At 36.5% G+C, this 14,374-nt stretch overlaps 1 protein-coding gene across 1 annotated transcript; it reads right to left on the bottom strand.

The window, feature by feature from the left end:
* Nucleotides 1-1,830, bottom strand: LOC107710097 (60S ribosomal protein L30). Its single transcript, XM_016514803.1, has 5 exons — nt 1,780-1,830; nt 1,612-1,660; nt 617-762; nt 396-526; nt 1-107 (listed from the first exon to the last, which is right to left on the bottom strand). The coding sequence occupies exons 2-5, from the start codon at nt 1,630-1,632 to the stop codon at nt 49-51; spliced, it is 357 nt and encodes a 118-aa protein (XP_016370289.1). The 5' UTR covers nt 1,633-1,660; nt 1,780-1,830; the 3' UTR covers nt 1-48.
* Nucleotides 1,831-14,374: the final 12,544 nt, after the last annotated feature.

Genomic DNA, 14,374 nt, shown 5'->3' with positions numbered 1-14,374 from the left:
GACCTTTTCAATCAATTTTATTTCAAATAAGATCTGGTGGAAATGGCTCTACTTCTCCCCCTGCTGCTGCTGCTGGTCTGGCATGCTTCTGATGATGTCAGAATCGCCTATCAATGCAAGAGAAATGCTTTAATGACCGAACAATTCGTTTAACCTGACACAATGCTACAATATTAATGTTGAGAATACAAAGGACAGACAGACAATGTCTAAGGTGCTCTTGAGTTCCACGCCGGAATCAAAATAGCACAAAAGATACCAGCAACCTTTTAAATGTACATCTACTTTCACACAATCTACTAAACCAGTTAACATGGAAAGTTATGATAAAACAAAAGTATAAGATCAAGTCACATCAGTTCTCCCACTGAAGGAACGGATGCATGAATACACACCAGGGTCAATGATGGCCAGTGTGCACACCCTGAAGTATTTGCCACAGGCCGTGCCGAGCTCAATGTTGTTTCCACTGTAATGATGGACTCCGGTTTTGGCCAACATAGCGTAGTACTCAATCTCAGATTTCCTAGAAAAAAAAAAAATACAATTGTATTGACTAAGACGCCACACTTTTCACATTTTGACAGCAGATTTCAGAGCAGTAAACGGCACACACCTCAGAGCAGGACAGTTGTTGGCCAGGATTACCAACTTGGCTTTTCCTTGGCGAATCATTTTCTGAGACTGCTTGTATCCGAGAACATATTTACCGCTCTTCATCACAAGCTGCAGTCTGGAGTTGATGGACTCCAGGGACTTTTTCTGAAAAGATGAAGGAACAAAACCATAAATACACCTATGGCACAGAACATAAAAATACACTTTGACAAAACAGTGACTAACAGGTCAAATATATTTTACATCAGATATTCATACCAGTCATTTCTTTGACAGGTGCGCAAGTCCTGTATATTAATCTTGCTCACTAGACTAATATGTCTAGCACATTAATAATAGTTACACAAATAAGTTACATTTCCAAATCAATTAAGAAAGTCACGCCCCATTCGCTCTATGATCACATCAATGCACTTATAAACAGTATATACACATAATGTGACCATATAGCGTCTGCGTCAGACAACTACAATTCAATACTATATCTCAATGACATTTCAGAAGAATTGCTCCCGTACTACATTCATTGCACATAGTTAACGTAATAAGCGTTTGACTGATAAAGACGCATCAATAGCGTCTGCGTCAGACAACTACAATTCAATACTATATCTCAATGACATTTCAGAAGAATTGCTCCCGTACTACATTCATTGCAGTTAACGTAATAAGCGTTTGACTGATAAAGACGCATCGCGTCTTCTGAAGACACCTATATCATTAATATATTTAACATATAACGTACAATAGAAAACAAACTAGTTCCTCTGAACTAGAAACATCCTGTCAAGCAGCTGCACTCTTTAACTAAGTAAGCTAACATTTAGCCCACACGACAGCACTTAGAGATGAACATTTGCGCAATGAAATGCCTAATAACAGCTCCACTGCGTAACTTAAATCTTATATTTCAGTATTTGTGGATGAAAACATGTTGGTTTTTATGATCGGGCCTGAAGGGAGCTTCCACGTGAAGCACCGCGCTCCTCTCACCGTCTTCTTCGCGGCCACCATTTTTCCCGATTAGTCCGATCTGGCCAACCTAAACACAGAGGAGCAACAAACAAATCAAAACCTATTCTTTCAAAAACCTTCTGTTTGCAGTCTTCATAAAAGTCTTAAAGAGAGTATTTTAATCGTTTCCACCAGAGCCACGCTCACCTCCTGATCACACCAAGATGGCCTCGTAGAGAAAGGGCTTCCCAGCGTGCAGCGCGCGCGTAAACCTCACGCGCCCGCATCGCGAGAGCGCGAAGCCTCGAGACCGCTGACCTCAGAACTAACCCTGTGACGTTTGGTGTCTGAGCGCGTTTACATGCACGTTCTTAAGCCGATTATGCTTATTAAACCGAAAACGCGGTAGCCCGTTTTCTTTTATCGGAGTAAGGTCATAAACGGCGTAAGCATAAACCGGTCGCAACAGGTAGTTTTTTTTGCCTCTTACTCCGATTTCGCACGGCTGAAAACGCAATAACCCGCTTTCTGTGTGGCTTATTGAAGTGCTCATGTGTGATACGTGACAGGAACGCATCGTTAGTGCAGATTTAAGCGCATCTAGACCGAGCAAACGTCTTGCAGTAAAGAAAGAAGGAAATATATCACAAAAGCAACCAGACTTTTTTTATGACTCAGAAAATGATAAAAATGTGTTCTCATCTCGTGCAGCAGAAGTAGAAGTGGTTCAGTCACAATGCTGCGTTTATAACTGCATGAGAGGATAATATATGAGCTGTAAGTTTCCCGACATGTTGCAAGTTGACATGTTGCAAGCTTAATTTAACATCACAACTGACAAATGTATGGAATACTCTGAGTCAGATACGCAAATGATTATATTTTGACGTCAGTACAGGGAAATAACCTGATTTATTAATGAAGCGCAGCTCACTTGCGTTGTCAGGTTACTGATGTGCATGTAAACGGGGAAAACTGGTTATTTTAATAAGCTGATATTTGTGAGTTATCAGCTTACTGGTGTGCATGTAAACGTGCTCAGTAGTGATGCGAAAAACGAACCTTTTTGAAGCTTCGATTCAACTGAACCAATTGCTTCGCAAAATGATTCACTTTTTCGAAGCGCTCGAAACACCACACGCTGGTGACGCCTGCTGGTCAAAACTGTGTAAATGCAACACAAACTCATGTCAAAACATGCATAAAAACAGCTTTTACAAACCCAATGCAAATGCTTTATTGAAAGTATAATATATTAAATGTAATTAAAATAATAAAATACCGTTTAATATGAAGTGTCTTTATAATATGTTTTTTAAAAATAATTAATTTCCAGGGCTTGTTTTGTTTGTTTTATGGAGAGCTTGTCTAAAGGCCAGTACGAGACTGTTCACTACAACTAATCCTTTTAATTACACAAATGTATCGTTAAAATGTCTACAAATTGATCAAACTGATCCGAGATCACTCTATGGCAAAACACATAGACGCTGGTTCAGGGGTTCGCCGATCTCACTGAACTCATGATTCACGGGTTCACAGAGATCATCGCCCCCAGTCTGCAAACCCCTGAAATCTCGAACTTTGGCAGTCTGATACGCGCTCCGAACCACTGTTTCGAAACAAATGATTCGCAAAGGTTTCGAAGCTTCATAGGCTACTGCTTCGAAAGCGCCCATCACTAGGTGCCAGTAGTTCTCAGCTGTTTGACTCCAAAACAATATTCCACAACTTTTCCAGTAGTTCGAGATTTACTTAATGAGTATTTGGCACAATAAACATGTATGTTCATCATAAAAATGTCCATGAAGTTATAAAACGTAATTCATTTTCACACTTTTTCCATGTTTAGAAATCTCACTTTTAAAATCATGCTGCTTCATGTATCCAGGGTTTTCAAGACAATTGGAAACCCTGGTCCCTGAAGTAAACAGTTGTTGAGGGGGGTGAATTAAAATAAGAAATGTCCTGATTTTTTGTTGTTATTGTTATTTTAGTCTATTTTAATTCTTATTTTAAATGCGTCATCTTGAGACCTCCTTGGAAGTTTGCTGATGCTCGGGCCCCTGGCTGACAGCCTCTGGTGTAGGCCTATAACTAAAAAAAAACTGTAGGTCTACTATCTGTCAAACATACACACTTGTTTGCATTGTTATTCTTTTATATGTGCATGCGTGGAGACGAGCCGTACAAGCGGCCCTACGGGTGGATGCGCTTTGCCCTGAAGGTTCTGGATAAATACCCTGATGGGAACGCTTGGCTGGGAACAGATGGATGGAGGAGCCGTTCCGTGGCCGATGAATGGCCAGTCTCCTACCACGGAACCGGTTTACAAGGGGCTGAGGGCATCATACAGACTCACTTCAAGGCCGGAGGTGGTCAGGTGTGCGGAAGAGGGATTTATTCATCTCCAGACATCAATGTGGCAGAAGATTATGCGAAAAGCAAGACATTCACGTCGCAAAAGAATGGAAAAACTTACAAAGTCATCATGCAGAATAGAATCAACCCCCAGAAGAGGGAAATCAAGGACAAAAATATTTGGTTGGTTCCTATACCAGTAGGGACATCTGCTGAGAAAGAGAAAGAAATCGTGGAGAGCTCAATTCGCCCTTATGGCCTTCTGATTAAAGAGGTGTAGGAAGGCAATCTGCAGCCGTAGTTGAAGTTGCTCTCATGAGATTTCGCTTGGGTATATATTTCTACTCTCAAATCTTCTGACTTTAACATTTGACTAACAAGATTGTTTATTGCTGTCTGAAATTATCCAGCATGGCTGGTTTCTATATAGGCCCACTTTTTCTTTTCTCTAATTCATTTTTGTACTGTCTGATATTTGACATACCAAACCTTAATTAATACTTTCTACTCAAGCAGGAGATAACATTTTGGCACATTCATATTCATTGATTCCATAATTGTAATTTGTTATTTCTTATGTTCTTTAAGCTTCCATGTGAAGAGAAATAGAAAGTTAGAACATTGCTGTAGGTCATAGACGTACAAAATTCCATGAACCATATTCTAAAAAGGCTTGCTTTGTCTTGCATCTCATGAAGGGAACAATTTGTATTTTCCATAAACTATTTGTATGAAACCAAAAACTTTAAGTGTGATGTGTTCAACTTTCTCTTGTTTAAAATGAAAAGACTACAGTAGATATATTTTCCTTTCTTTCTTAAACAATAATGTATTTTGAAAGAAAAAGATTAATTATGTTCTCTCAAACTAGTTATGTTCTTTATATCTGTTCTTTCAAAAATTTTGCGTAGGCCTATATCTGAAATAAAGTTGTTTAAACATATATTAATGCGCTGCCTTAATTGACGCACAATTAAATTAAATTTAATGCACTTCGCTTCGCGTCGGGTGGTTCTTGGCCTCCACATCATGCATTAAAATCGTTTAATGCACAGCTAGCCATGTATTATCCCTTACATAACCCTGCCAGTGTGCGAGAATATGTTTAAAATATTAACTGTCATATTCTGTTGAGACTGACTTCAGTGTCAGTCCAAAAGAATGAAAAATCTCATAGACCACTCAAACTCACTTGATCACTACATAGCTTTATATACACAACGTTTTGGTAAACAGAGCTTCCTCAATATGTACAAAAGAAATCTATTATTCCTAGATTTTTTAGTAAACATCTATTTAAAGAACAATTCTTTAAGCAATACTGAAACCAATACACTAAAGCGTATATATTTTAACCTCAAGAACTTTTCTAATGGCCAAAGAAATATATTGCCAACCCTATATAATCAACATTGTTTATAGATAAGAAGTTCTTTGTTGAACCTAACCTGTGAATAGCCAATCACAAAGCTTAATTTTTCAGAGTGAAATTGGTGTCAAAAATGATATCTAATGCACTGCACCCAGGATTACCATGCACTTCTGCTGTGGACACACAGTATGCCTGATGTCGAACAGGTAAAATTCATAGTGGCATGTGATAGCTTGTTAGTGTGTGAATGAGTTTGGTATACTGTCAGAAAAATGTGCACAAAATGTGTACAAGGGCTTGTCAATGGGGCAGTACCCTCAAGGCAAGGGTACACCCGAAAAGTGTAGCCTATTGGTACCCTTACAGTCTGCACCTTTCAAAGACAAATATTTGGTGACCAAATTGTACCTTGTAGTGCTATATTTGTAGCACATATGTCCAAATTAGTTCAAACTCAAATGCACAAACATCATTTACTTATCTAAACTTACATTTTTGTGAACAAAAGAGTAAAAGAGTCATCTTTTGAGAGATATTTAATCAAGGCCCATTCACACCAAGGACAATAACGTTGTGTATCCATAAATGATGAACAATAAAAACATTGACAACTAATCTAGAGCTCAGATATTTAAAGCAGCAGACAATTTAGCTGAAGCACCCACTTAGAACAAACAGAATGTTATTTTCCCTTCTATTGTGGATGCTAATACAGTTTGTTACAGTTATTGTTCTTGGTTTGAAAGGAGACGCTTCAGGACAGGTTAAACTATAGGAATACACCCTGACAGATCTGTGACAGTATCCTGAATCATGTATCATTCTCCTTGCGATTTTTTTCTCACAATTGTGAGATTACATCTCGCAAGTCTGACTTTTTTTCCTCAGAATTAGGTGATATCAACTCGTGAGTGATATAAATTGTGAGTTATAAAGTCAGAATTGCGAGGTATGGTGAATGTACACCCCGATATGAATAAATGCCTGATCAAAAACCCAACTAAACAATTACACTTAAAACAATTACATTTGCAGAAAACGCTAATTTGTGCTTAAAATGAGCCTGAATTGCAAAATAATGAGTCTAATTATAAGGACATTTCTAAGCACAAACATAAAACAGTTGAAAAGTTGTAATTGCTTTTTTCAGTGTGTGAAAATGAAAATAAGAATAGGCTATGAGAAAATGTAAAAAAAAAAAAAAACTAAAATATTTAATACTATTAAATACATAAAAATATTAAATACAGTTTTATTTATCATATATTCTCATATTTATTTCGTTTTATTTCGTAAAGTGTTTGTGTAAAGTCATAATTTTGTTATAATATTGTTTTGAACTGCTATTTCAGTGCATAATGCATTGCTTCCATAGTGTGATTTTTGGTTAACTGTAATAAAACCAGACCAAAAGTCCTAATAATCAAACTGAACATCATAAAAGGCCTAATTATCAATTGTAATAATAGTATATGGAATCCACAACAATTAAAAAAATGTGTTGCCCCCGTTTTTCAATTCACAGATAATAACAAATGAGATTTCAATGATATTTAGAACACTCAAGAAAGAAATGTCCCCGGTTTCCATTTCACACTCTAAAAAATGCTGGGTTATTTCAACCCAACTTTGGGTAAAATATGGACTAACTCAGCTGTTGGGTTAAATTTTTAAATGAAAATTTTAACCCAAAATTATCAAATCCTTTTAAAATAAACTTGATTAAGGGATAATGTAATATATAAATACATGCATACATGCATGTAGTTCAAATTATTTTTATTGGCTTAGTCGGAGAGATTATAGATGAGACAGAACACAACACAACACAACACAACCTTTGCTCTGTGTGATACATTTGACAGGTTTTCTGGATGAACTGTGAGTAATACAGCAATTCTGTGGACAATAGTCATTATTCAGAAAAAAATTTGACTGCTGAATTAAATAGTGAATTCATCAAAATAATAGTTTACACTCATAAACAACATTTTTTGCTTAACTCATAATTTATAATACCTACTGTATGAGATCAGAGCTAGATATAACAAATGGACTGTCCAACTACCAGTGTCAAAAATTAACTTTTTAATTTTAAAGTTATAGAGCAGTAATTTGCCTGAATTTTTTTCTAACCATACAAAAACATGGCATGACATCCACTTAGGTCAAATAATTCAAACATACTAAGGAGCTTTTTTATTTCAGGAGTACCCTTTACAGAGGTGTCACCAGCGAGCTGCCTGACCTCTCAGTCCTCCGAGTGTCCGAGCTGTATTAGTACTTTGTCAGCACTACATCCACTTTAATCAGGATGTTCAGTGAGGATTCATTGGTGGATTCTACCTTTGGAAAAGTTTAGGCTGGGAGTGTGTTTTCATACCAGCAGAAACAACCTGCAACATTACTCGCTGTCAAGATGCCCCAACGCCGCCACATCTGCCACTTACAGCCTTAACCCATCTGTCTGCTTGTTTGTCCATAGCTAACATAGAGTTTTTGTATATAGGCCTACACAACAATGTTGTACAGGAAATGTTTAACACTTTATCATAGTTACTTATATATACATGTTATTTTTACGTTTACATTACGGCAGTGCAGGTATCCAAGTTATTTATATTTACATGTTTACATTATCTACATTTGTACAAATAAATGCAAATTTATCCATCCACAATTTCTATACTAAGTATTATTTTAATTAATATATTGTGCTGTTCTGTTGTATTGTTGTGAAGCGTGTGAGTAGCCAAGGGTATAAAGGGTAGAAATGAAGTCTGTCTAGTGTTCACTCTTCAATACTTTGCTTGTATTAAGGGCGTGGTGCTGAAAATGAGTAGATATTCTACTGGAATATGGTGGGTAATCGCCCCTTTAATGGATTTTAATGGATTTCAGTGGTGGGCCGTTAGGGCCAGCAAAGCCTTCTCTGCTGGCCTAAACACTATCAGAATCACTGATTTAGTTTTAATATTAGGACGCCACTGAAGGCCTAGGTGTAAAATGCACGGCCCGCCACTGATGGATTTGTTGTTTACTATACGTCCCAGAAAAAGTTCTGCCGCTAGTACACTTCGCTATAGGTACGGAAGTGAAGTCTCTGGTTGAGATTCTACTGGAAATACGTAAGCAGCGTTTGTGCATAGAGTTAACGGACCGCTCTGGCCTGTCGATTCATCTTGTCACAGTTAACATCATCCACATTTAATTTAATTTAACTTTTTACCGTATTGAGAGAAAAGAAATAGCTTGTTTATCTGCCAGCCGTGGGTCTTTATGCGGAGAACTCCGCTCATATTTTTGTATAATGATGCATTTCAAAGTTAATGGCCAAACGGGTGTTTATAAAAGGTCACATTGTTGTTGTATATGAAATATAACACAGATAACATTAACCCTCTGGGCCTCTTCGTTTACGAGTCACACTTGGCTCCTTTGCGGTCAAAAGTGACCAAAGCCTTGAAATGTAACTTTTTTTTCTTCAGGAAAATCAATGTAATAGGCCTACATTTTTGTTCAATAATATTTTCTGATTATTATTTAGAATTTTGAGGGGATTTTATGATACTATGCAATATTTATAAAATTTTAATAAGCTATTTTCAATTAGATTTAATATATTTTTTGTTATTCAATTATTTATTTAATAACTTTTTAATAAATGCAATATTTCACATTAAAACAGAATGAAAGCATTTAAAATCATTTTTTTTAAGTGAGAATTGTGCCATCTGGTGGCATTAAAAAAATAAAAACGTGTTAAATGTCGTGTAACCTCCTGTATAAGCTCCCTATATACACATAAAAACGTTTTTGGAATTCCAATTGTTTTTTAGACATAATTTCTTCATTTTATTAGGTTTTACATTTAGATAGGCCTATATATGTATAGATATTATAAAATACTACTTTTTTTTGTCAAGGTTTAGATATTTTTGGTTAGATAAATATCAGGTTTTGCATTATGATTACAATAAAATATAAACATTTTGTTAGAAAGGGAACACATGGGAAGCATTTTTGTTACTCAGATATCAGGAACACCTGTTAGACTAAAATAAGAACAAACACAATAATTATCAAACAGTAATTTGAAGAAAAAGAGGGGGGAAAAAAATCTGAATAACCATAAATAAATACACATTGCTGCACATGCAACCGATAGTAATTCAGCGTCTCTTGCACACTGGAAGTTTGCAATTGTGTGTGTGTGTGTGTGTGAGAGAGAGAGACTCTTTTGAATTTTTTTCATTTATTAATTTTATTTCACATATTAATATATTGCGCACGTGTGTGTGTGCGTGGGTGTCTATTTTGCACTCTTGATATTTTAGTGTTTTGTGTGTTCCCATAGCTAATGCAACAAAAGTCACCAAGTGTCATCTCATCAAATGACCGAAGAGGGCCAGAGGATTAAATAAATATTTTTACCAGGCTAAATGTTGATTAGGCCTATTTGTAACTCAAACCCCTTTATCTAAACATTTCTACTTAACCGTCACTAGCGCACATCCGCCATGTTTGTAGTTAAAAAAAAAGCCTTTTATTCGTGTTTGTAGTTAATCCTTCCCCAGATAGCACACGTACATCTGCAAGATGTCTGTTAAAGATCGCTTAATCTGGAAAGCATCTGCTGTGTACAAACTTCTGACATTTTCTAAACGTCTATTTGACATCTGATAGGAAACGTCCTATAGATTTATTGCAGATGAGCAAACACTCTAAAAAAACACGTCTTGCAGATGTAAATGCAGACGTCTCAATTATGTAGGCCTACGTGTGCTATCAGGGTCGCCAAAGCGCAATGGATTGTGGGCATATTAGCCATTATATTAACACGGATGCACACTTAAAAAATCTACCTGAAATAGTAGACCATCCGGGGACCTTTGCCTTACTCTTTTCAACATACTATGCTTTGGGACACACTTATTCTAATCTCATATAGGATGTATAGTATGAACAATGGGAAGCAGGGTGTCTCTTATTTGTCACACTTCAGTTCAGCTCTCTGCTAATGAGTTGATCTGAATCAGGTGTGTTAAATTAAGGAGGACATAGGCTACAAATGTGCAGTGGGTCCATTAGTAGCAAGACTGAAAACCACTGTGCTGCATGTTTTCCCATAACAGATCAGAGCTCTTGCTTTCTAAATGAGTTCGATTAACACAATGGAGGTGAACAAATATATCATAACCGAGGCGCTCTCTGCTATTCTGGGAGTCACGGTGAAATTGCAGTCAGACTCAGAATGTAAGGATTTATATAAAGCCACTGAACTGCAAATTACCAGCTTGGCAGCTCTTGCCCTTCTTGAACATGAAGCTTTCGAAGTGCAACCCGTGACTTGTCTAACTTCTTCTCTGATCCGGTTGTCTGTTCGTGATCAGAAGAATTCACAAGCAACCCCGAAAAGAGAAAGGACCAGCTCTTCTCTCCGGAAGGAATTATTTGTGATCTCCGATGGCTTTTTTGATCCAGTCTTTGACTTTGACTTCAGCAACATGTCCGAATCCAAGTTTGATTCTGTGTGCATGCGTGGAGACGAGCCGTACAAGCGGCCCTACGGGTGGATGCGCTTTGCCCTGAAGGTTCTGGATAAATACCCTGATGGGAACGCTTGGCTGGGAATAGGTGGATGGAGGAACCAATCCGTGCCCGATGAATGGCCAGTCTCCTACCACGGAACCGCTTTACAAGGGGCTGAGGGCATCATACAGACTCACTTCAAGGCCGGAGGTGGTCAGGCGTGCGGAAGAGGGATTTATTCATCTCCAGACATCAATGTGGCAGATGTGTTCGCGAAAAGCAAGACATTCACGTCGCAAAAGAATGGAAAAACGGTGAAAAGGGGGAAAAACATTTCATAATAGAGAACAGAGAGACACAATTCAATGAAATGTATTAAAAAGGCATATAAAATGTTTGTTTTGCACACCATTAAGAGGAAGATGTACAAATATTTGTACAAATTTGTATAAACAGTGTATTTCTTCTCAGGAGGCCAAACACTTTGTTACATGTTCAGTTGTCTTTCAAAAGCAATACAGTAAAGTAATTTTTTCTCTTTTATAAAATCCAAAAGAATTTTTGAAAGAATTTTTTTTTAAATGACTAGTTTATAGCTCTTCTTTGCAAAAATAAAATGGTGTAGAATTTTGAAATGTTAATGTTTTGAACAGTGTGTGAGACTGTTTGAAATATTAACCCTTGTGATCATTTCCCCCTTAAACTCTTCTATGTTCATACCAAAACCCTGCAGATATTATTGAAGCCTTTTCCTGTTATTTTGCAACCGACTTCAACGAGGGGGTGCATAATCTGGCAGGGGTGCAGAATTCGGCACAACACCTGAAAGCACATCTGCTGAGAAAGAAATAGTAAAGAGCTCAATCCGACTTTATGGCCTTCTGCTTAAAGAGGTGTAGGAAGGCAAACAGTAGGGCCTGCAGTTGAAGTTCCTCTCAGAATTGAATTTACTCTTGCACATACAACTGTATCCAAATGCATCCAAAATACTTAACATTTGGTTGTGAAGTATTTTCCTGCTCTTTAAATCATTTTTGTGCTGCCTATATCTATAGCAGGAGGCATTTAAAAGCTAAAATAATTACCAAAGCTTTAGACCATTAATAATTCTGCTGAAACGGGACCATTATAACAATTTGACATTGATTAATTGAGTTCATTATTTGTAATACATCTATATGTGTTATGTTCGATATATGTGTTTCTTTGTGAAAAGGGGGAAAAACATTTCATAATAGAGAACAGAGGGACACAATTCAATGAAATGTATTAAAAAGGCATATAAAATGTTTGTTTTGCACACCATTAAGAGGAAGATGTACAAATATTTGTACAAATCTGTATAAACAGTGTATTTCTTAGGAGGCCAAACACTTTGTTACATGTTCAGTTGTCTTTCAAAAGCAATACAGTAAAGTAATTTTTTCTCTTTTATAAAATCCAAAATAATTTTTGAAATAATTTTTTTTAAATGACTAGTTTATAGCTCTTCTTTGCAAAAATAAAATGGTGTAGAATTTTGAAATGTTAATATTTTGAACAGTGTGTGAGACCGTGTGTTCATACCAAAACCCTGCAGATATTATTGAAGCCTTTTCCTGTTATTTTGCAACAAATATGCATGCATGTTTAGAAACATGATCCCATTGCTGCTTTTATAGGGGGAAGAACAAAACACACTGCAGATACAATAAAAGAAATCCAAATAAATAACTGGCAGGAGTAAATGTCTACACCGCTATATTCTTTGTTTTTATAGGCTATACATGTCTTATATATAGGGGTCCCTTAATATACAATTTTTATGCAGAATGATTGAAGCATATTAAATGGGATTTTTGATACCCCAAACACTTTTCAGACAACATTTTGTCATAATTCCCACAAATATAAGTCTCCTCATTATTTTAATGCAAACGATATAATTTAAAACAAAGAACTTTTCCAATCTCCAAAGAACAATTTATCCAAATAAAGAATCTTATAGAACTAAAAAAATTTAGCCGTGAGTTTCTTATGGATGCATAGCATTCTCTGCGCCCTGTAGATGTAGTTATGTACTGTAGGAATATGTATTGTAGAGCCTGAAGATGTTGACTTACAGTAGTTTTTATGACAGTCTAGTTCGGGTTGGCCAGCGCTTCTCCAGATGTCACCTGTAGATGTCGCCAAAATAACACATGGAGTAGGCTACGTGATGTTATATTTTAAAGTTAGAATACATTTTCTCATTAAACCTGTTATCAGATTTGTATTGTTATTTTGGTTGTTAGAACTGAAGTTGAACATAAAGCGTCTCTTATAATTTCTTAACACAAAGCATTTTAATCAGAGAGGACAGAACTTCGCTGCTGTCTTAGCATTGCAAATTCAAATGCGACCTGTAAAGTTACCGGGAATAAGAGCAGGTTTGCATATGACCGACCCTAACTTGAAACTGAACCCTCAACCATTGTGTAAGGCACCCTGATCCTTATCCAGAATGCTGTCATCAGTCAGCCATACAGTTTAGATGTACTTGACTCCAGCGTCTCTCATAGAGAAACTTACAGTATTCATTACACTAAAAGTCCCCCTAGAGAAACCTAAGGTTAAACGCCTTGCCCAGAGCTTAAACCATAAGCAAAACCATTGCAATTTGATAACTGCCTTTAGATTATTAACCTTCTTTCAGAGAAACACTATAATATAGTTTTTATCATTAGCATGCATGCATGCCGTTTTTATGATCCCATGTTACACTTACATGTATGTATTTGGCAGATGTTTTTTATCCATATGGCAAACACCTCCTAATTATACATTTACATGCGTTCTAAAAAAATGTATGCAATCTCATGAACATTCATCAAATAATGTTTTTAAAAAGTGCTATTCAAAGAGCAAGTACATTTAAGTAGAATTTAGAGTTTAATGGGATTGATTTAAATTTGTTAAACAAATGAAGGAAATTTGTATTTTGCTTTGTTGATGTTACATGCTTGTTTCCTGAACGATCACAGTGGATGAGTTCTTGGAATTTGAGGAAATACATTTAGGTGATCAGAGGAGGTCCTCCCCACCTCAGGTGCTCCCTCAAGTGTGGTGATGCTTGTCAACTTGCCCATGATGACATTTAAACAAAGTGTGTGCTTATGGAGCGGAGAAGAAGGTTTCATGTATGTAAATATTGTGTGCTTTAGATTACAGATGACCGATGTCATAAACCTCTGCTAGTTTTCCTGTTTTAATACATCAGTTTTCTTTCAGCACCTGTTGTTACGTTGTTACCTGTTGTTAGTTTTCAGTATTTAACCAGAATGTCTATGTATTGCTTTGTTTCATATAATTATAGGCAGTGCAGCTTCTTTAGTAGACTAGTCCAAGCTTTAGTTTAGAGCTTTCTGTTGAATTTAAAGTGGGTCTCAAAAAGAGTTGTCTTCTACCTTACTGACACTTGATACACAGAAGATGGGAAGAGAGAAAGGACATAATATATTTTCATATTTCTGTGTTGATGAAATGTGAATTCTGTGGAAAAGATTTAAATATAGTAAA

The sequence above is a fragment of the Sinocyclocheilus rhinocerous genome, unplaced genomic scaffold (genome assembly GCF_001515625.1).
Source record: "Sinocyclocheilus rhinocerous isolate Xijiao unplaced genomic scaffold, SAMN03320098_v1.1 scaffold492, whole genome shotgun sequence".
Taxonomy (NCBI): domain Eukaryota; kingdom Metazoa; phylum Chordata; class Actinopteri; order Cypriniformes; family Cyprinidae; genus Sinocyclocheilus; species Sinocyclocheilus rhinocerous.
This window is presented reverse-complemented; position numbering and strand designations above follow the sequence as displayed.

What these genes read in the sequence shown, in the direction of transcription:
- LOC107710097 (XM_016514803.1), bottom strand. Translation starts at nt 1,632, where the DNA reads ATGGTGGCCGCGAAGAAGACG. An exon ending in TGGTGGCCGCGAAGAAGACG is followed by an intron (nt 763 to 1,611) that starts GTGAGAGGAGCG and finishes TCATCTTTTCAG; the next exon opens with AAAAAGTCCCTGGAGTCCAT. An exon ending in ACTGGCCATCATTGACCCTG is followed by an intron (nt 108 to 395) that starts GTGTGTATTCAT and finishes TTGCATTGATAG; the next exon opens with GCGATTCTGACATCATCAGA.